Source organism: Macadamia integrifolia, chromosome 14 (assembly GCF_013358625.1).
Source record: "Macadamia integrifolia cultivar HAES 741 chromosome 14, SCU_Mint_v3, whole genome shotgun sequence".
Lineage (NCBI taxonomy): Eukaryota > Viridiplantae > Streptophyta > Magnoliopsida > Proteales > Proteaceae > Macadamia > Macadamia integrifolia.
In genome coordinates this window covers 7,460,174-7,483,107 of record NC_056570.1, presented here as the reverse complement: position 1 = coordinate 7,483,107, position 22,934 = coordinate 7,460,174, and the positions used below count along the sequence as shown (strand labels likewise).

Below are 22,934 nucleotides of genomic sequence, written 5' to 3'. Positions count from 1 at the left end.
GAGAATCGCTTTAGAAGAAGAAACTTTACACCTGTGGATAGAGAGGAATCCATTTTATCTAATTTCATATAATCTCAGCTTTAAGGCTGGTGGAGGGACATGGAGGCATTAGAAAATGGCCGGATCTTCTTTCGGATCATGACTCCTTTGAATAATCTCACATTATTCATTGGGTATGGATTCTCCTATCTAGAAGTGGTCTCCACATTTCTTATATGATGTGAGATTGCTGTGGGAGGTTACGATTTAGGAGAGGATATAGCCTTGGAAAACTAGGCATTATGGTTTTCTTTCTAGAAGAACACAAGCTCTGTTTAAATGCTTGGATAGTGTGGTTTTCCTTTCACCACTCCTATGGGGATGGTTTATAGGTTCATAACTACTCCTTTTACTAATGGATGCTTGCCTAGCTAACACTTAATCCGGCGCTAACTAAAAAAATTGAAAAGAAAAAATTTTGAACAAAAAGTGAGAGAACAAAAAAGATCATTGTTATTTTAGTCATTACTTCTTGTTATTTTTTTTCATTTCCATCCGTTTCTTGCATTCCAAACATGACACTGCTTCATCTTCCAACAATAAAACAAACCAAATGGTACAATGAATTTTCCCTCATTTTCCTTCATTTTCATTCTCTCATTCTCTCATTCTCTCATTCTCTCATTCTCTCCTTATCCCTACCCTTACAATCCAGTCATTCAAACAAAGCCACAATATTAATAGTGTACAAAAACTCAATCTGGTTAAAATGCACCTAGGATGTGCTAATCTTAGAAATCTTGCAATTTAGTTTAGTTAAGAGCAATTATTAGATAAAAATTTTAAAAAAAGGCAAAAGATTTATTTCCCCCCGATGAAGGAAAAATACATCTACCTAAGGTCATTATTATTCTCCCTACTGTAAATATTCAATCTTACCAAAAAAAAAAAAAAAGGGAAAAATTACATGATTACCCACTTTTGGGTTTCCCTTTACAAAATTACCCACAAAAAGTTTTGGTCAACAAAAATACCCAAAATTAGGTTTGGGTTTACAAAACTACCCAAAACAGTGATTCTCCTTCATATGCCTATTTGTTTTGTCATTTTTACCCCTGGCCAAGGTTGTAGCACGGCCTGATGGAGGCCGAGGTGGCAGCCCGGCCTGATGGAAGCCGAGGTGATAGCGCGGCCTGATGGAGGCCGAGGTGGCAGCCCGTGCTCCACCTCTGCCTCCGTAAAGCCGTGCTGAACCTAGGCCTCCATCAGGCCGTGCTCCACCTCGGCCTCCATCAGGCCGCGCTATCACCTCAGCCTCCATCAGGCCGTGCTACAACCTTGGCCAGGGGTAAAAATGACAAAACAAATAGGCAGATGAAGGAGAATCACTGTTTTAGGTAGTTTTGTAAACCTAAACCTAATTTTGGGTATTTTTGTTGGCCAAAACTTTTCGTGGGTAATTTTGTAAAGGAAAACCCAAAAGTGGGTAACCATGTAATTTTTCCAAAAAAATATAAGTACTCAATAATACCAACCATTTTTCTCCTATGACCATCCCAAGGCAATGACACCCATTGGTATTACTAAAAGAAAAAAGAAAAAAAAAGACACCCATCAGTGAAAAAATTCCTCTTTCATCATGGGTGAAGGGAGACTCAGTCTAAAAAGAAGAAATAAAAGTCTTTTGTCCATGTCCAAGAGGATTGTAGGATGGTAGGGTGGTATGGGTCGGGGATCTATAGGCTGTCAGTGTAGAATGGAATCTCCTATGCCCAATCAAATGAGAAGCACAAAGAAGGGAAAATGTGTCAAATGGTTTTTAATCAGTTCCGGTCCCAAGGCGCCAATCCTAGAACCGGCCTATTAATTGTTCCAAAACTAAGGATCCAATCTAGTTATAGGACTATCCTATTCCAATTCATTAATGGTTATTTAAGTACACAAATAACATCCCAAGTATACAAATAATTGAATGTATAAACATAGGCAAAAGTTTTTCTGGTCATCTTTTCTTGGTAAATATGATATGGGAGAGGATTGGAAATTTTACTAGCTTTTTTCATAGAGCACGATAATGGCTCAACTCATGGGAGAATTAAGATTGAAAGGGCATGAGGGTCATTTTCAACGAGGAAAAAAGAGAAAGCGACACAAGATGGGCACTCCAGTATTTTGCCCTACCTTTTCCCTTATGATATAACATTATAACCTAAATAAGTTATTACTATGACGTATTAACTAGGATTAAAAAAGGTCCTGGCTTCCAATTCCAACCGCTTTGTTATTTATGTTTTGATGTTAGAATCATTGAGAAACTCGTCCCAAAATCATCCCATTGGATCCCTCAATCCCATTTCAGTTTCAAATTATGGTCCCAAATTGACATTGACTCCATTAAGATCATGATTTGTATAAAGGGATCCCATAATAGAAAACTGAGATTTTTTTTTTTTTTGGGTAAAACAAGGATGGGGTTCCCCTGTCGCACGATATGTCTTGTAACATAGATTTAAGGACTGGAAGCATCTTGGGTTGCATAGTCATATCTTGGCCTTTGTGTCTAAGGGCTCTCAACCCTTGGATTTGCACCACAAGGTATAGTGTTCTATAGAGGAGCATGGTCGGTTGTAAAACCCCAAGGGGTAGCAGAGTTGACAATGGACTTTCACCTCAGTGATCATGTGGTTATGAATTCGACTCACTCTTACCTTGTTGGAGCCACTCATATCGAATTTTTAGTATTATTCATTGTTTTCGGTGGAAAATTGATGGTTCTCTTTTTAACCTTGTGTAATTTAATTTATGTAATTATGGAATCAATATAGATCCGTTGGACTAAGGCTGTGTTTGGTAATGTTTCTGAAAAAAGTTTATGGAGGTTTTCCTTTTTATGAGAAAAAAAAATAGAATAAAGTGTTTGGTGCATTTATGATGTGTTTCGTTAAAAAAAAATACTAGAAACAAGAATTGACGGAACAACAAAATGTAATTCTGTCATTCCAGTTTCATTCAAAAAAAAAAAAATAATAATATTTTAACACACAAACTGAAATTTTTACTTTTAACACAAAGGTCATTTCTCTTCCAACAACATTATCAAATGCAAGCATAAGTCATTTTAACCTGAATACCCATACAACCTATTCTAGAACTTTATTCCGGCCAACCTGCCCCCAACCTGTATCCAATTGCTTTCCTTACCAAAAAAAAAGTATCCAATTGCTTTTCAACCCTATGAGTATGTTCGGATGCCAAGAAAAGAAAATAAAAAACAAGAAAAAAATCATGAGTCAATTTGGTTTGGTTGTTCTGATTAAAAGCAAAAGAAAAGGTACTATCGGTTCTGGGGATAGTGCAGCGAATCTTACCGTTTTATTGTCTTCCTCGTGAGTGACGCTGACCGAAATCGTCAAGGTTAGCCAGCCTTCTTTCTACCTTCCACCCAAGGGAATAAGAGGCACGCGCATCTTAGTTTTCCTGCATAGGTCTCGCTATAGTTGGCTCTATGTACAATATGTACGTTTGGTTTCCTACACCCGTTGATATCTGGCCCTCCATCAAGAACAAAAAAAGTTGAAATCTGGTCCGGGTCTAAGTCTAGGTCTAGGTCTAGGGTACTTTACCCTTGTCCGTGGGGAATCTGGATAGTCCTATGGCTTTCGTTGACTCTGTTGTCCTCATGGCTCCATGTGCCCTCCACCTCTCCACTCATAAATCGTGAGTGAAGCTGTCAAACTCGAAGAGAATCCTAATCACGACTTCTGGAGTCTGGAGTCTCTGGACACCATGTAGCATTGAAGAGTGTAGGTTTTCTTGGATATGGGACCATGGTTTTAATGCACAGTATTGGATCGGGTAACGGTCATGGTTTTAAGTATTGGTATCGAATCTCTTGTATGGGATTATATATATATGATTTGACAAGTGTTGGTTCATGATATCCGGTAGATATTGTCTTGTATGGATTTAGAGTAAAAAAAATATAAAAGTCGTTTTTTAAGGTAAAGCAGTGGTATTTTTATTCGATATATACGATTCAATATCGATTTATCTCGATACCGTAATGGTTTTGGAATGACCAATATCTGTTCTGATACCATACTCTAAAACTATAGTATCGGTCACCCTCAAAATTGATATCCTTATGTATCAATGCGGATTGACTTTAGTCTATGAGAACATATATGTTATGTTTTGAATTTTTGACCCATTTTAAAGATTGACATGTTCTAACAAAATGTGATGGCCTAAGTGAGATTTTTTATTTTATTTTATTTATTTATTTACTTTTTTTTTTTTTTTTTTTGAGGTTTGTGATAGAAGTAAAGAGACCCCATCACTGATCTTGTATTGGGTGTAGGGGCAAAGCCCCCCGTAGTATGGTACAACACGATAGATCGACCAGACTTGGAAGAATACATATATGATATGATGTCTTGTTGTGTACGCATTGTGAAATTTGTGGTTTTTCATTTTAGGATTTCTCAACCAAAGTTTCTTATTACAAGTTTAGGTGTTCTTGAGAAATCTCCATTGTAATATTTCTTCCAACATAATGAATCATTTACTTCTTTGCTTAAGAACATAGCAAACCACATTGATGTATGAATCTTATATAATCTTGTGTCTTGCGTGAAACATTAATTATTTAAACGAGACGATCACGTGTAGGTTCTAAAGTTGGGGAAACCTGATTTGTCAGACAAATCGGCCTAACCAGATAGATTGACAAGAACGAAACTTGACTCCTGCCTAAATTGCAGCCAAGTAACCCCAAATTCCTGCCGGGGGAATGAAATTTCATGGGTAGAAGTGAAAAAATTCACCCAATAAAAATATCAAGGCAAGATCAATGATTATTTTGATAAGAAGATTTAACCCATCTAAACTGCTTTTAATTAACAACTAATGATCTCTGTGGAGAATCTTTATTGCCCCCTGCTTTTGGTCATGACTCATGAGCTTACTTTTGGTCCAACTCAAATCCCTTTGTCAGCAGCCACTGAGAAAAGCGCATTACAGAGAGAGAGTGGGAGACTTCGCAGAAACAAGTAAAAGATAATCCCATTCCATTCCCTACTCACTAATGCCACACTCTGCTCCTCTTCTCCAGAGAAACCCTAGTTTGGAAGGAGCAGCAGAAGAGATCGAAGCGAAGACCTTGCAACAATGGCGACCTTCCCCATCTCCAGGTACTCTCTCTCCATAGCATTTCTCGTTTTCTCTTTCGTAACCCAAGCTGCAAGTCTGGAGCTTTCTTTTTCACTCAAGAAATTCGACAAACACCAAAACTTTAGTTCCGAGATTGCTCTGCTCGGCGATGCTCAGATCGTTGATGGCGATTCTTCGGTTATGATCACTCGTCCTTCAGTTTCAAGCGCTGGGAGGCTCATCTACAAGAAACCGATTAGATTCATCGGAGGAGATCGAAGAAAGCCATCAATGTCTTTCTCCACAAACTTCTCGTTCTCGATTTCTCCGGAAAATGGTGATGGACTTGCTTTCGTCGTTCTTCCGACTGGTTTTCCTTCAAATTCGTTCGACGGAAGCTCCTTTGGGCTTACTCCAGGGCTGAAGAAAAGAGGAACAAGGGTTCTGGCGATTGAATTCGACACCTTCATGGACACCAAGGTTGGAGATCCAAATGGGAACCATATTGGAATCGACGTTGGTACTCTCGTGTCTACAAAAGTAAAAAATGTTTCTTCCATCAATCTAGTTCTGAAAAGTGGAAAGAAATTGTATTCATGGATCGATTACGATGCCGAAACCAAAAACTTGGAAGTTAGATTGAGTGATTCAGGTGATGTTAAGCCATCTGCTCCACTCCTCTGCTATGGAATCGATCTTTCAGGGATGTGGAAAGAGGAAGATGTGTTTGTGGGTATGAGCTCTTCCAGTGGGAATTCTTCTCAGACCACCATTGTTTATTCTTGGAGCTTTAATTTAAGAAGTACCATACCGAGTTGGCTACATTCACAACCAGTGGATCCTCGAGTCATTGCTAAACCCGGTAAGCTTCCATTAATCCACAAAAGAAGTAGTTGCGTGTTAAGGATTCTTGCTGGATTACTCTTCGGAACTGGTTGTGGAGCATTGACTGCGTTTATAGTTATGTTTGTTTGGACAATCTACGCGAACAAGCGCTCCCCATCAGTAGTTCCAGTAGAGTTTCCTGTGGAACCTGTGGAATTTGCTTATGAAAAGATTAAAGTGGCTGTAGTAGAACCCACCAAAGATGGGAATAAATAAAGGGTTTTTGGACTTTTGTTAGGATTGAGATTTGGGATTCTGGATGTTGTTCTTGTAAATTCTTCTTCTTTTTTTACTTGTATTTCTCCTTTGGTTTTGTCATTTGTGTGGTTATAACTGGAAAAACAGAGTGGTTCCTGTTGCATATTGTAGTGATCAGTGCAGGGTAGTGATTGATACTAAGTTCTTTGGTTGGAAATGTATTTGTATGCTTAAGGCTTTATCTGTTGAACACATCAGACCTACGAGTGTAGCTATTGCACCTACTTGATGATTAATCTAGTTTACAAATCTTAGAAATCTCATTTTATGCTTTCCATAAAGCTGAACCATTAAAACCCAGATTTTGGAAACAACTTCTCCCGCGAAGCATGGGGTAAGGCTGGCTGCACACATTTGCCCCTCCCCGACCCTGCAGTAGCGGGAGACTCATGCACTGAGTTGCTATTTTAATTTGGAATTCGAATTGGATCTGACCAACACTGATTGGTCAGGGCTTAAGATTGATGAAAAATCAGTCAGAATTAGTCAAAACATGCCTTAATCCTAGTTTCCATACAAGGATAGATGAGCCGGAACCCTGGATACTTTAGTAATTGCAATCTTCTCAATACCTTTTACAGATTTCCTTAACAAGAGGGAAATTTGCAGGTCAGGCTGTCTTAGATCTTTTGAGCATTAGATCAAAAGCGTAATCAAGATTACAAATATTGATACTGAGGAATGTAATGGATTATGAGATCTACCATGGGTATGCAACTTTTGGAGCTGAAAGATGCTTAGGAAATGCATGGAATACATATAGATGCGTTGAAAATTACTATATATATATATATATATATATATATTTGGTAACTGAAAATTACTATCTTAAGGGCACATATTAGCCATTTTACAAGTGACCACCATTCTCTCCTCGACTTGGTCTGAAAAAGGGGATTACCACTTAAGGGTGTCAATACATAACCGAAACCGTTTATCGGACTCGAAATCGACCAGTTATAATCGAATCGAACCGCACCGTAGTAAATTGATCCAGTTTTGGTTTTATAAGCCACAATTCCGGTTCAGAATTAAACCGAATCAAAAAACCGATGGTTAACCGGCACTTAGTATTAAAGACTTAAAGTGTTTTGAATTTCAGTGGGTCTCTACGAGAAAAGGGGAGGAAAAAAAAAAAAGTGCTAACTGAGAAGGGAGCTTCACTTTTACACAATCACACTTTTTGATTTTCTAATTTCTATTATCATAGTTAATTAGTTATAATATGTGTAGTCTTTTACATAGAAAGTATATTGTCCTTGGCAAAATGAATGTATATAATATATGTAGGATTCACACTAGTTATAGGATGCAAACCATTTTCTAAAACGATACTATTAACCCCATGTAAACCGATTGTGAACCGAATAACAAAAATCGATTAAAAACCGTTAAAATCGAATCCGGATGAAAACGATTCTGATTTCACCTTATTCCTGTCTGATGCAGTTTTGATTTCACCTTATCAAAATGTAAACCGAACCAAAGCTAAACTGAATAATCAAAACCGCACCGTTTGACACCCCTAATACCACTATTTATTTTCTCGCGAGATAACCACTATATTTTCCAAAAAATAAAAAGAGAACCACTATAAAATGATAGCACTTGTCCCACATTTTCTTTTTGTTTCTGTTTTTGAGAAATGTATGTTTAGGATTAAAAGATGGGTGGAGGAGGGATTTGAACTCAATACCTGGCCACCAAAGTGGAGCAACTGCCCCACATTCTTTCTAAGTTAAATTTTTGCATTTCGATTCATTCATTATTTGAAAAGGGGAGGGGAGGGGAGGGAAGGTACTCGTCTAGATACAGCAGGCCCGCATTGAAGATATTCGAGTGCTCCCTCCCATAGGCTCTCACATTGACATGTACTTGCACTAGTAGGCTGATGTCTTCTTGCCCTTGAATATAATTTTAGGGAGAGGATAGACAGAGTAGGAAGGAATTCGTTCGCTAACCACCAATTAGTGATTTGAAAAAAGTATCACCGCAACATGTAAATGAATTTGTGTAATTGATCAAAAAAAGGTATCACCCATGTAGGCCCTATATGTTTTAAATGGAAAAAAAAAAAAACAGTAAGCGTGACCCCTACACCAAGACACATGCATGTGCGAAATGACTGCCTTGCCCTACATGAAAGGTGAAAATCCAGCCAATTTTAATGCTTCTACCTGCACTACTATTGGTCCTTATGCTGATGTAGAAGCCATGCTGCTTTTTACAGAACCCTCTCCTTTTCAAAATTAATAAAATAAAAAAAAAGACAAGAGAATGTTACTTGCTTGTGTGACTATTGCACCAGCAATAGCAGACCATGGGAGGCCGCACAAAGGCGTCTTCAGCGCATGGAGGGGTGGCCTAATCTTTTTGCGCCCGCTGTGTCTAGGTGTAGACACACAAATGGATAGCTTTCTATTTCAAAAATAAAAAAAAATACATGTGTGGGACCCTCTTTTTTTTTTGTGATAGGGCATGGAAAAGAATCCACACATGTGCACTGTGCAGATCTTTTCCCCATAAATCCATTTTCAGCAATATATATTAACTGGGGAGGGTCTCCTAAAATGGAATTCCAAAATCTTTCATTTTCAAGTTTCACCACTGGTGGGAACTTTTGACTTTAAATAGAGCCCTCGTTTTGGCTTTCGTATCAACTATTCTTCTCAACCATCTTGAGCTATTCTTGAAGCTTTTGCTATAAAACTCAGGCACTATTTGACAACATTTCGTTTCTACCATTTCTGTGTTTTCTTGTTCCAAAAAACGGAGAAATAGCCTAAAAAACGTTTGATAAAGTTATTTCGTTTCCCCTGTTTCTAGAAACATAAATCAAAATTTATGCTTATTTACAATTCTAGAAACAACTTTGACAAAACAAGTCGGACTTGTTTCGTCATTTCTAGAAAAGAATTTGAGGGAAAAAAAAAAAAAAAAAAAGGCTCTTGTGCCCGATAAATCTCTCAACTATTTATGTTATACCCGTGCCATAAAATTTTTTATTTTAAATGTACAGATGAGGCACTGAAGGACAACAGTACCAATGAATACTGGGTAGTAGCCATGTTTTGCCAGGAAGAGAAGGATGACCCCACTTGCACCTGCTACTCATGCCTCAAAAATTGAAAGGGGTTCCAAGCGCAGAAGAAAAGATTAGTCAAACCATCACATTTCCCAGAAAAATCCCCAAGCCTTAATAGTAAAACATATGAGGTGGAGCCCACACACTTGAAACACTGAGGAAGGCCCCACTCAAATTAAGGATCCATTTCCACACAAAGGGGGCCATTTCAACCTTGGGCAGTGAACACCATTTGATGAAAATACCGGCCAAAACTGAGTTATTTGGTCGTAAGGTCTGACCCCTCACACCCGGGTAACTTAAACCCAATCCCAATAATGGAACAACATAATTAGAAATAGATTTATATATTGGGACACCCCAAGGTGGGCCCGTTATCCCAAATTATATTTTAAACTAGTAAAGGGTAGAAACCCATTATTTTGCCAAACGACCCTTAGTTAAATTAAGTGACTATATAAATAGAAGTCCTTACCCATTTTTTTCATTCCTACCAAACCAAAAGCAAGAGAAGGGAGAAAGGAGAAGAAGAAGAAGAAGGGGAAGAGCAAGGGAGGAGGAAGAAAAGGGGAGCAAAGGGAGCATCTACCCATTTAAGATAAATTATTTCTCTCTCCCTACCTTATAGGAAGTTCTCTCTCTCTCTCTCTCTCATTTCCACTCTTTCTTAAGCTAGGTAAGAGAAACCCCAATTGATTCTCACCTCCCCACTCACTAAAACTACTAATTAGGAGGGGGATTTGATGTTGGAGACTTGCTTTAGCAAGATCAATGTTTTCATTTGAACCTATGAGCCTTCCTTTAAGAAATCCCCACTTCAAACCCCAATTTGGGCAACACAAAACCTAGAAATGGGAAAATTTCCTAGAACCCACCTTCCCTCTTGTCAATGCTACAAATTGGGAGAGGGGTTTAGTATAGGAGGCTTATCCTAGAAAGATTGAAGGATCAATTTGAGTCTATGAGCTCTCCTTCATGATTTTCCGATATAAAACCCCCAATTTGGATAACTAAACCCTAGAAATGGTGGGTTTTTCTCAAACCCTCTACATCCCACCCTTCAAACCCAAAATTGAGTTGGAAAAAATGAAATTAAATATATGTATAGTGGTTTAGGGTGACCATATAAGCCATTAATGGTCACCACCTACACCCTCAATCGAAATTCCCAAATTTAACTTAGTCGCGACTTGAACTTTGGAGAATTTGGATGTATTGTGTAAACCCATCTTAACCAACCCATTGAACACACTTAATCTAAGTTAATTGAGGTGGGTAAACATCCCCCACGTATAAATCAGCCTTATAGTTATAAAACTCCCAATATGAGAATGATTCCAAGAAAAGAGAAATTGGAAATTATGCTAGAACATATGTCTAGGGTCTCATTTCCCTATGGTTGATTTATTTTCTTAAAAAAAATCTTATGTATCTTAGGAGTAGAACCAAGAGGTGACAAGACAACGTGGCACGAGATCGTCGACTACCTACCACCGTCTAAGACTCGAGGTTAGGGTATCTGTGTGATTTTGTTTCATGAAATATTTATGTTATGATGTATATGTGGATGAACATATTAATTTCATATTATAAACTTGTTACTTGTATTGGATGTGGATGTTGCATAATGACATGAGTTGTGAATGTGTTGTGGAGACTGGGATGCAGGGTAGCTGAAGGTTGGATTTCGGCACTGCATGCCCAGGGTGAATGTGTGTGTGTGTGTTGTGGAGATTGGGGTGCAGGGTGGCCGAAGGTTGATTCCGGCATGCACGCCCATGGTGTGTGAGTGTGGGGTACAGGATAGCCGAAGGTTGGTTCCGGCACTATATGTCCACGAGATGTGTGAGTGTGATTGTAATGTGGTGTGGTATGTTGAATGCATTGGGTTAGGATAACTACCCTGGTGCTACAACCCTTGCCGATAGGGATTTATATATTGGTTAATCCTACCGTCCAACCGATCGAGGGTGGGGACGATTTTTGATGACCAAAGTGGGGGGTACCAGCGTTGTGATAAACCATCACACGATGTTGGATTCAGTGATGAGGAATATTATAGGGGATTATTAATAGGGACTTACCAAGTACCAAAGTAGCCATGTAGGGACCGGTATGCTCCTGACTCATAACTAGCTTGTATCCTTAGAGATCGATAACGGAAATTTGTGACTAGGGATACCACTTATGTTGTAATAGCACTAATACCCACTTTGGACTTAGAATCTGTTGATTAGGTTTATTTGCTAATAATCCGAATCATGGCATTGCATTCATATAAATGCATTTATATTGGTTTGGTTGTGCATTTACATTATTTTATTTCATGATTTGTTGTGGATGTTTGTGTGCACCCCTCATTGGGCTTTGTGGAAGCTCACCCCCGTTGTTGCCCCCTTTTTAAATGTGGATTCAAGGAACCCTTCAGAGACTGTGGCTGAGGAGTTGGCCCTTTACGGAGGTGACCTCTGGGACGAGGAGCTGTGGAAGCTCACCCCCGTTGTTGCCCCCTTTTTAAATGTGGATTCAGGGAACCCTTCAGAGACTGTGGCTGAGGAGCCGGCCCTTTACGGAGGTGACCTCTGGGACGAGGAGCTAGTCATACACGAGGACGGTTGTATATGTGATGATTATGCTTTCGAAGCACGCTAAGGATGAGAGTATCATCTTCCCTTTTGATCCTTTTGATTACATATCAGATGTAGCCCTAAGGGCATAATTTTAATTAATATTCCATTGTGAAAACATTTTGTTAAATATGATAAATACTATTAGACTTCACCAGTTATGTATATTTGACTCTTATTATTATCTTGTGATCTAGAATCATTTCATAATTTTTTGCACTTAAAGTACTACATCGTGGATCCTGGATGGATTGTGGACAAGTGTGCGTGTCCATGTCACTAGCCTTCAGGTGAATGGAGGCGAGGTGTGACAATTTAAACCTAAAAAGAGGCACCCGAACCCTCTCTCCCTTTTGGGCATCCAATGATACTATCGGATTTTTAGTGGCATTATGTCTACAAAAAACATTTCGAGAAACAGGTTTATCAAACACCAAAAAATCTATTTTTGTTTCTAGAAACGTGAAAAATTGTTTCTGCTGTTTCTAAACACAAAAACAGCAGAAACGTTGTAAAACAATGCCTCAATCTTCGCTCTGTTCCGAAAGGTTCATGGTATTTGTTGGATTCACAACGTAAAGTGATTTCGGTGATCTTCGATCTTTTCAACTGATCTTGTTCGCTTTAATCTTAAGTTGCTTTCTTCCAATCCCTAATGCGCTTCATTATTTCAATTTTTTCTATGAGCGATTTGGGCAATAAGAAAAAGGAAGAAAGTGGTAGTGGTAGTGGTGTTCACGACCATTCCCAAGTTTTAGGTCCTAACTCAACCCCATAAACCGCCTTACAAGGTGAGGGGACCCAAGATCATATTAACCCACATCAATTCCCATATGAAATCATGTAGAATCAGCCCCCATAAGCTGATATGATATCGTAATAGCAAATCACATCGCCAGATTCAAATCAATACCAGCTCTGATTGACAAGTTGATATGACAGAGTGTTGGATAAAAACACAAGAATCATTAGAATATTCTTCAAATCTGCTGATTATAACAAACAAGTATTTCTTCTAGATGATTTTCCAAATCAAATCATACTAATCTCTTCCATCACCGATTAACGTTTAAAATCCTTTGTTGAGGGAGTCTACATCTTCTACAGTGAGCAATGAGGTGCAATGAACATTGGATGACTGAGAGTATCTAGACACACGCTCCAAGGGGTTTCCAGCCACCCGATGCTCATTGCACTGGTGCAACGTCTTTAGACGATTTTCACACGTGTTGAGGTCCAATCGTCCAAAGGTCCAAAGACCAGTAAATGCGTATTACTTGGCAAATATATTCATATACCAACTTTCTTAAAATTATGAACCCATACATCTTTTCTGGATGTGAGAAATTTATGTATTTTTTACCACAAAAAAAATAAAAAAGAAATTTATGTATTTTATAGCCTACAATTTTGTTCACCAACTTTCACAATTTTTTCCATCGTAATCCTTATTTTTTCTTTTTCTTTTTCTTTTTCTTTTTTTCAAAATTTTAGATATATTATGAGGAAGTTAATTATTTTCTATAAATAGCATACATTAATATATATTAGAATTTTATGCAATATGCCATATTTCTCCAATGACCTTAAAAAAATGCCACACACACACACACACAATGCTAAATTTACCAATGTGAATTGAAAGAATTCTGTAAAACAAATAATCCAATTAGATCAACCCAATCAGTTTGCATTTGAATGACACCGGTTTGTTCTTCCCCCCTCCCTCACCTCCCCCACCCGGAAGTACAAAAAAATCCCACAATGAGCTTCCTTCAGAGGTTTGATGGAAAATCATAAACACTTACAATTAAGAACTTCCCTTGCATCTCTTGAACCGCATCAACCTTCGCATCTCTTCGAGTAACAAATTCAGGGAGGACGAGGTGCTGGCATGGTTTGGGACCATTATGGATCACTCTGCTTCATTTTGCAGTGGGTTTCCCGAATGAGATAGATTCACTTCTCAGAAGAATGGTGATAATTTTCTTCCCAAATAATTTGGATCCGTAAAGATCAAGTTGTGCTCTGGATGATTCTTCATCATAGTCTGCCAAGTGGTGACTCAAGGGAATGGTCATCCACCAGCCAGAGCCCAAAATCATGAAACCGCTTTATCTTCTTTACAAAACCTGTGATGTAATTATTGTGAACAATGACGTGCAATCCTTTGGTTTCTTGTACCCATGTCTGGTTCTTGAAATATAAACCCCCTGATGGGAATGCCACCTGAGGTAGTAGATACAGATCCACCTGCACCAAATACATTCACTCAGCAAGATCACCTCATGAATTATGTGATGGAGGTTGCTCACATTTCCAATACAAACATATCAAAATTGAAGTTTCAAACTCCACAACTCTAGTGGTCTTCATTTCAATTGGTTGCAGAAATTGGAGCATAAGAATTGGGAATGAAATTCCTACAAACCCCAGTATCTCCAGGGTTTTGGTTCATGGTATCGGTTCCTGTATTGGTGATACCAATATGTATCTGACCATATAGGTCTGCATCATCCAAAGATTTAATAATAATAATAAAATAAAAAATAAAAAAAATAAATAAATAAATAAAACACATTTTTACCGATACCAACAATACATATCAGTATTGTATCAGTATCAGTTACGGTTGATCCAATACCGACACCTTAACCTATGAGTATCTCTAAATTATCAAACTGAAAATCCAGCAATTCCTGGCTGTTTGGACTCTTGCCATCCAAAGAGCCTAAACACATCTATGTAAGCACATAAGTCCCCACACATGCTCTATGCAGAAGGCACAGCCAACCATGAGATGTTCAAGGGCTGCACAGAGAGTACCTTATGCAAAAGTTATCCCAGTAGGTCAAAACATCATATTTACATGGGAATATTTTGCCATTCCATTTCTTCCACATGTTCAACTGGTTAGGAGTGTTAAACCATGTCTTTGGCATCAACATCCAAGAGATTTAATGAACCTGATCAAAATGTATTATTAGGATCTAAAACCTGCAACCAAGACAGCAAAAGGAGAAGGAACACACCTGCCCAGCAGTTTTGTTTAAAGCCCAGTTGAACGCTGGTTGATCATTGGACTTTTTTGTTTTTGACCATGGCTGATCTTGAAGTTCTTCAATCCACTTTCTCAGAACTTGTTTGGCTCCACTAGTAGGGTGCATGAAAATCATACAGCTGCAAATGTAAGTACGGCCTTTCTTCCCAGGAGATGGCAATTCATAAGAATGGTTCAAAGGTTTCACCTATTTTGCCAAGAGAAACAAATATTATTTAATTGTATGACAAATAGTAACATATTTAACAGTGAGGATCTGTTTGGATGCAAGTAAAAGGAAGTGAAATCACTATCGAAAAGAAAAAGAAAAGAAAGTTTTTTAATCATCATTGTCTAACCTTAACGTCACCATATTTGGTAAATATAATTTTTCAATGTAAAATTTAGTTTACTTTTCAGATCAAAGGAAATTGATTATAAAGTAAAATGAGATTTAATAATCAGATTTGGTATGTTTTGGTGCTGGTTACACAATCATGCAAGGTAATGATTACAAAATTTTAAACTTTAATATTGATTTGATGGCACTTCCCTTCCCTTTATTTTCCTCACAACCAATCGGAGGCTTATGAGTGAATTAGCTTTCAAATGTGATGGTCATACAGCATACATGCAATGCAGTTATGTAGGTGGCTCCACCCGTTGAAGGATCCCATGTAGATATCCAACAGGACAGGTATCATCCGTGGCCAATCAGGTCTTATGCATGCAACTAGTGATTAGCAGCTGCAAAGGACCATAAAAGGAGGTAGAGCTTTCACGTCATCCTGACTTAAAGGTTGATATTCATGTGGGTACGGCATGGAAAACCACGCTACACAGCTGAAGTAACAGCCCCATCAGACTTTCAAATTTAGCGATATCCAAATTTGAGATCCCTCAGCCAGTATTAAAATTCTCAACATTTTCATTTAGTTTCATTCATAAAAAAAAAGGTAATTTACAACGCCACCCGCTGGAGAATGCCACAATTATAAGAACACTCCCTCTATTTCACCAAATTAGACTCAGACCCCCTACCGTTAGTCACTGTTAAGGAATATACCTTATATGCTGATATCAGCAACAATATTTTATTTTAAATACCAAAATGCCCTTATTAAATATGAAGTACCAAAAACACCCTTATAATTAGTTGTTATTTCTTTCACCCAAATCAATAGATTTGGTCCCCATTCCATACCCCATTTCACTAGTGATCGTTCAGAGCAGCAGCCGCGGACGGTGACTCGCAAGACCTCGCAACGACCAGAAGCATGAATCATGTGTTTCTTCTCTCTCCAGTCGATCAGTCGCCTAGTTATAATGATTAGACAACTAACATAAAAGCTGGTTATCCGCAAGACCAGAGAGGATTTCCATCTGAGTTCTTTAGTTTTCTTCTTCAAATGGAACTCTAAAAGTTATTTTTCCGAAAGGTTTAGGCGACAAAACATCAGGGACGAAAGCGAATCAAACAACCACATTGCTTGTTCAATGAACAAATTCTCATCTTTTTGGAATTTCTTTTCTTCTCTCATTCTTTGCTATCTACAGTGATTAAAAATCTGTGCCTCTTACTGTTCTAACATCCCCGATCAAATGATCGGTCAGAGAACCCGGAGGCATCGACATCAGCATCGGCGATGGACTCACCATAGGTACGGAAGACCTCGTCAAGGATGGCACTAATCTTCTAGTCGTTGAACTTAACCCTAGGGTTAATAGCGACGACGAACGTGGCCATTTCTTCCCTGTTAAGATCTCCATCTTTGTTCACATCAAATTGCTGGAAGATTCTCTTCTTTTTCGGTTCTGCTGCCCCTGGTAGCCATCTTTCATGGGCTGTTCTTTACTGTGTTCAGCTCTCCAAGTGCTTAGTCCCAACTAGATAGAGGAGATAAAGGAAAGCATTTGGAACTTTTGTTGGTTCTAAAGAGTAAGGGGCCAAGAACCAACAGAGCAGTAGAGGTTCTATCATATGGGTTCTTACACAGCGTCTCAGTAATATTAATGAGCTAATCGTTTGTTGGGGTCATGATTTAGGGTCTGGTTTAGTTGGAAGTTAGGGAGATTAGAATTAGATAGATCCACTTATGAGGAAGAGAAGTAGATGAATTTTAGTGAAAAGGGTATAACGGTCATTTTATCTTTTGACTTAACAGTTACTAACGGTAAGGGGTCTGAGTCTAATTTGGTGAAACACAGGGGGTGTTCTTATAATTGTGGCATTCTCCAGGGGGTGGTGCTGTAAATTACCCTAAAAAAAAGAGAACAATTTTACTTAGTTTCAGAATTGAGCGTAATCATTTATATTCTGTTGTTTTCATTCTGTTAAGGTCTCAAATCTTACTAGATAAAGTGCACCTTGATGTTTAAACAGAATTGTTTAAAATCTCAAAATGTGGACACTGTCATGAACAATGAGAATCAGAAACCAAGAAAAGGTCAATGAAGTAAGTACAATTTGCATGGTTTGAAGCAATTTAAAAAAGAGGGCAGAGTATGAGAGAATAACACTTGCTTTGGTAGCATGCAATGAAGCAACCATTTAAGAAGAGATGCACAAAATACCCTCTGAAATGTGGAAGCTGCTGCCTGCTTCTCTAGACTTGGTTCCCATTAACTGTACGTTCATTGGTTCAATGTGGGGAGAAATAACAGGGAATTTCCAATTCAAACGGTAATGGAAGGACACGGTTAGACTTTAAAGATTTCTCTACCAAGGGAATACCACAAGGATATTAACTGAATTGAGGAATAACAGTTGAAGGAAATCTAGAGGGTTGAAGATGAAAAAGTATCATAATGTGGCTAAAGGAGATACTGCTGCCTAGGTGTGGCCACTGTGGAACAAATGGTCAATAATAAATAGCCATTTAGGTAGTGATTGCGCCTCTTTTCAACAAACTGCAGGGATTTTGCTGAGTTCCATGCATAGATGGGTAAGAATCTAATAAACTATGGTGGGTAAGAAGAAGAATGTCAAGAGAGAAGGCCAATTCGTGGCCTAATTTTCTTCTCTACTGTTTTAGTTTCATACTTTATTTTTATTGCAATATTTTCTCTGGTCAGAATATTTTCTTTAGGGTAGCTCAGACAGGCATCAATTTCAAATATAGTCTGATCTCCTATTGCTGGCCACACCTCTGTTTGGTTTGAGGGGGAAAGATACTAATTTTTCACTAATCTAGCCTGATTTCATATCCTTCTCTCTGGTTGATTTTCAATTTTCCTAAATCAGATGTAATCTACTTATAACATTAAGAACTATGTTGTGAAATAATTTTTTAATTTGTCTACTATTTAATTATTTCTTAAAAAACAAGAAAGGACCACTATTTCATGTGAAGCCTTTTGCTTAAATTAATTTGCCCAAGAAAGAATTTGAGCTATCAATTGTGCAGCAAAGCAAATCTCTCGAAAAAGGAGAGGGTGAACATTGGCGTCCTTTGTTCTTTAATTGCATTATTTTGCAATTGCTAGCAAAAACTTCATTCACCCCCCCCCCCCGCCTTTTCTGTTTTTTGGGATAGCTGACAATTAAACAAGTTAAATCAGGAACTAGATGTTAGAGTACGTACTGCAGCCATGTCATCTGTGAAATAAACATCATGATGCCCTGCAAGATAGGGAAATGGATCTGCCAACCAGACCATATCAACATCATTGTACATAACATTATACCCAAGCTCCAAAATCTGCAGCAGGTGGCGAGGTCTGCGGGATGTAAAATTGAAGAATCCCTGTCAAATGAAATAAAACAAGGAAAATATTAAGAAGCCAACACAATATGGTTAATCTACGTTCAACAGAAAACTGAACCATTCTGCAATAGCTAGACTAGAATCATAAAGTAGACAACTTAAAAAGTGACATTTCCTGCAACAATAAAATATTATTTTGTTAACTTTAACCAGAATCAAGATCACTTAAAATGAAAAAAACAGCAGACTACCCTGCATCCTTGATAATCAAAAGGTTTCAGATCAACTGTTATGCTATAGACAGCATGCATCACTTCAGTCCTCTCGGGCCACCATGCTGCATTGGATACAACAACAAAATCAACTTTATCCCAACTTAATGAGGTCGGCTACATGGATCTATGCAAAAACAAAAAGGAGAAATGAAAGAAAAGGGGCGAGGCACAGCACCAGTAAGTTAGGGAAAAGTCAGTTAATAACAGACGGGATAAATGAAAGTAGCAGCAAAGATGCCCAACACCAGCAAGTCAGGAAAACCTCAGCTAAATGGGGTCGGGTATATGGATCCTTCCCCTCTAATAGGCAATATCAGAGGTCATACTTGGGACAAGACCTAGACTATGTATGTCATTGCTCACTACTTCTCCCATGGTCATTTTAGGCTTGCCCCTAGCTCTTTTACCTCCTTCAATCGGAATTAAGTCAATCCTCCTAACTGGAGCATCACCAAGCTTCCGTTGAAAATGGACAGACCACCTCAAATGACTTTCTCGGAGCTTGTCATTGATCAGGGCAATAGTCACATCAGCTCCAATGTGTTCATTCCTTACTTTAACCTTCCTAGTTTTGCCGTATATCCATCTTAACATCCTCATCTTTGTTACACATAGCTTCTCTATGTGACACTTCTTCCACACCATGTTGCACTGGATATGGGTCTAAATCCAGTTTCCTTCTCTACCTCAAAGGGATAACTAAATTTACAAGATTACCGAGGGCCAGCTGTGGTCCAGTGTGAAGCAGCATCCAAGATGGGCTGCTTGATGTACGGTCTCCTGGTGGCAGAGCTGAAAGCCTGAGAAAAATCTATGTTCCAACTGGGCTGCTTGTGTTAAAAGGGAACTAAAATTGAGCATGTATGTGGTAATGGTTTGAGCCAGGAAAGACCATCGGCTACCTCACAATTCCCCATAAAAAGTGTGGTCTGGTTGAGTTAAAGTATGGAAGACAAACTGAATATTCATCCAGAAAAAAAAAAAAAAAAAAAGTAAGGCTGGGGTCAGTCCATAACCTCAAGCTTAAACTTGCAAAAATGAGAGCTAGCAGTATCATACAATTGAGACCTTGATTTGGAATAACTCTCTACTAAAAGGCCTAAGTATATAGGATTGAGCTGCTGCGAAAATAAGACGAGAAATTTACAGGAAAAAAAAAGAAAGGTAAGTAAAACATAATGCTTCCTTATTTGAAAATAAGTGTCTGCAACTCTACCATGGAAACAAAGCCGCAGCCGCGGGGGGGGGGGGGAATGAGAGGCAGAGAGAGCAACAACAGCTGAGAGGGAGAGGGGAGAGGGGAGAGGGGAGAGGGAGAGGGGGAGGGGAGGGGGAAGCAAAATCAACAGTAGACACAATACAGTAAAAGCCAAAAACGAAAAGGACACAAACAGAAAAACAAACTTACAAGCAGTTCAGCAGAAAGCAACAACCACAAGGAGGGGTAAAAAAGAGAGAGAGAATACCTGAGAACCAAATTTATGGGCAGTCTGAGCATCGGGTGCAGGGGGGATAAGTACAGCATGACCGGGCCACTTCTGATTCACCTTGTAAAGAGTGGCGTAGTCCTCAGCAATGACAAGTACCTTCTCCTGATGCTTCTGCCTGGAGATGCTAATCAACCAGTTGTTTAGAAAAGGAAGATAAGGTTGACTCACGGCACAGACTATAACGGTTCCATTCTTCCCCACGAAAGACACTGCTTCTGCAAGCGTGTAGTCCCGCCATTTTGAAATTGATGCTTCACTGCCTGAAGAAAGGCCTCCTGACATATGCATCCATGGAAAAAAAATTCCTAGAACTACCATAAGAGATAACAAAGCGAGCAGACCAGTACGGCCGAAAGGAGAGAAAGATTTTTGGTGACCACTTGGAGAACGAGGTGAAATCGGATAGGGATCTGCCAAGAGTTGCTGCTGTTGTCTTTGATGAAGAAATGTAGACATCGTTTAACGCTGCTACAGTAACTAAACAAACCAGCAAAATCTAAAATCGAGTTTTCCGCCAAAGCAAGACAATTCTTAAGGAAAAAACCAAGAATTTGTATACTTCTCCAGTTCTAACTTCTAAGAACAGATCTCGAACAAGATTTTCCTAAGGCCTAAATAAGATCCGCTTTGAGAGTGCCGAAACTCTCCGCAGCTCTACGGTGAGAATTTTGAACTTCTAGTGTTATCTTCACGGTTATATGAACTAATTTCCAACTCCAAAGGCATCTTAACTAGAGTTCCGCCATGAAAACCTTTGGCATGATCTTAAGAATTCCACAAGCATTGGAAGAATCTCTGGGAACAGTAAACCGCATTCAGCTCATATAGATTCCCGTCAAATAAATCTGAGAACTCCAAAGAGATATATAAATATCGAAAGCTAAAATCTGTGGAATAGAAAAACAAAATAAGACTACAAACAGAGATCGGGATCAGGAACAAAGAATCTAGGAAGAAGAAGCGATTAACTCACTTGGACCTAACGATTTCAGATTTTCTTCAACTAATTTTTCCAAGCTCCTGCAACTGGATCTCCGATCGCGAAAGTGCGCAAGGAATCCGGAACTCAAAATGTTCTTCGATTTACAGATCCAATTCTTCGCGCGAGACAGAGAGGTATATCGTAATACAGTGGGACGATAGCCTTCGTTCTCCCGGGTTTCCTCCTCTTTCTCCGTTAAAACAAAAGGAATAAAAAGAAAAAAGTACGGCTGTGTTTGGAATGCATCCTTAGAATAGATTATACTGTCAATGAGATGTAAATGGATACTGGAATTCCCAATTCGAATTTGCATTCATGTTTGTTTAGGGATATTGGATTCGGTTAATAAGTATCCAGAATAAAATCCAAATTATCTGAAAAATAATTATTCGATCCGATTAAATAATCAATTAATGATTTTGAGGTTCTTGAAGTTTAAACAGGTTCTAAAGAAGGAGGAAAAGAGTTAAAACAACTTAGAAATATGGATTAAGAGCAAATTCTATTCACTGGAAGGAGAAATGTCTGGATTGCACAAGTCAGAGAGTAAACATATACTTGAAGTCTAAATTTGATCCGCATCCGTATTTATTTGAGGATCTCCAAATCCGGTCAAGAAATATCCAGATTCGAACACACTCAATTTGAATTCGATCCGTATCCGATCCATTTACATCCCTAAAATTGTCTATAACGTATTCTGACACTGATTCTTCTCTATTTTCTCAGGAATATGTTCTAAACATATTTTACAACCCAAAAAAGTTTGGAAATAGATTTTATTCTGAAAATACAAATCAAACACAACCTATGATTTCTAAGTATTGTTTAGCAAGCAGAGTATGGATCACCTGTCTATACTGCGCCTTCACCTTTGATTAGGTGATGACATGCGTCCTTTATTTTTTTCATAAATACTTATTCATGTATGCTTAATGGTAGTAGATGGGACACATGTTAGGATACTACTCCTCTACGGTGCAACAAGGGTAACACTACAAATCAAACGGCCTGGAGCATCCGGGCATGTATCCCAACCCACGGGCGCATGCCTCGAGATGCTGCAAACCATCAAATGTGTATAACCACTATTGTTGCGCCACAGAGGAGCTCCACCCCACTGTACATAAAGTGTACACCTATGAATAAGTAATCCCGGTTCCGACAAGCACCTGTTCATCTTACCTTGCCACCCCTCAATAATATTCCCTACTTTTCCCACTCCTCTAATCTCTCCTGGGACCAAAAAAAAAAAAAAAAAATTGGTGATTGCTCTACCTCTATTTGATGTCTTCTTCATCGTGGTGACCTACAATTCTACAATATGAGGGGTGTCAAAACGACTGGTTTGGTCTGACTTTGATCAATGTTTAGCAATACTATCGGGTCAAATCAAACCAGACCAATGAGGTGTATATTATACAAAAACCAAATCAAAGCCAATTGGCACCATTC

At 38.6% G+C, this 22,934-nt stretch overlaps 2 protein-coding genes across 4 annotated transcripts; one reads left to right on the top strand and one right to left on the bottom strand.

Annotated features, from left to right (window-relative positions):
- The first annotated feature begins 5,148 nt into the window (after positions 1-5,148).
- LOC122061748 (L-type lectin-domain containing receptor kinase VIII.2-like) lies at positions 5,149-6,231 on the top strand. Its single transcript, XM_042625194.1, has one exon. The coding sequence runs from the start codon at positions 5,149-5,151 to the stop codon at positions 6,229-6,231; it is 1,083 nt and encodes a 360-aa protein (XP_042481128.1).
- Positions 6,232-13,602: 7,371 nt separating this feature from the next.
- LOC122061922 (UDP-D-xylose:L-fucose alpha-1,3-D-xylosyltransferase MGP4-like) lies at positions 13,603-21,709 on the bottom strand. 3 transcript variants are annotated; one of them, XM_042625489.1, is made up of 5 exons: positions 21,471-21,701; positions 20,474-21,384; positions 18,610-18,771; positions 15,018-15,233; positions 13,603-14,238 (listed from the first exon to the last, which is right to left on the bottom strand). In XM_042625489.1, the coding sequence occupies exons 2-5, from the start codon at positions 20,951-20,953 to the stop codon at positions 14,029-14,031; spliced, it is 1,068 nt and encodes a 355-aa protein (XP_042481423.1). In that variant the 5' UTR covers positions 20,954-21,384; positions 21,471-21,701; the 3' UTR covers positions 13,603-14,028. The 3 variants fall into 3 exon arrangements, with proteins under 3 accessions (XP_042481423.1, XP_042481424.1, XP_042481425.1); XM_042625490.1 differs by having other exon boundaries at positions 20,474-21,342; XM_042625491.1 differs by lacking the exon at positions 13,603-14,238 and adding an exon at positions 14,265-14,951 and having other exon boundaries at positions 21,471-21,709.
- Between the last annotated feature and the right edge of the window lie 1,225 nt (positions 21,710-22,934).

Excerpts from the sequence above, each read along its gene's own strand:
- LOC122061748 (XM_042625194.1), top strand. The coding sequence starts at position 5,149 with ATGGCGACCTTCCCCATCTCCAGGTACTCTCTCTCCATAGCATTTCTC.
- LOC122061922 (XM_042625489.1), bottom strand. The coding sequence starts at position 20,953 with ATGTCTACATTTCTTCATCAAAGACAACAGCAGCAACTCTTGGCAGAT. Across the intron at positions 15,234-18,609 it reads TCACAGATGACATGGCTGCA|GTGAAACCTTTGAACCATTC; the intron begins GTACGTACTCTA and ends TTGGCAAAATAG. Across the intron at positions 14,239-15,017 it reads TAAACAAAACTGCTGGGCAG|GTGGATCTGTATCTACTACC; the intron begins GTGTGTTCCTTC and ends TATTTGGTGCAG.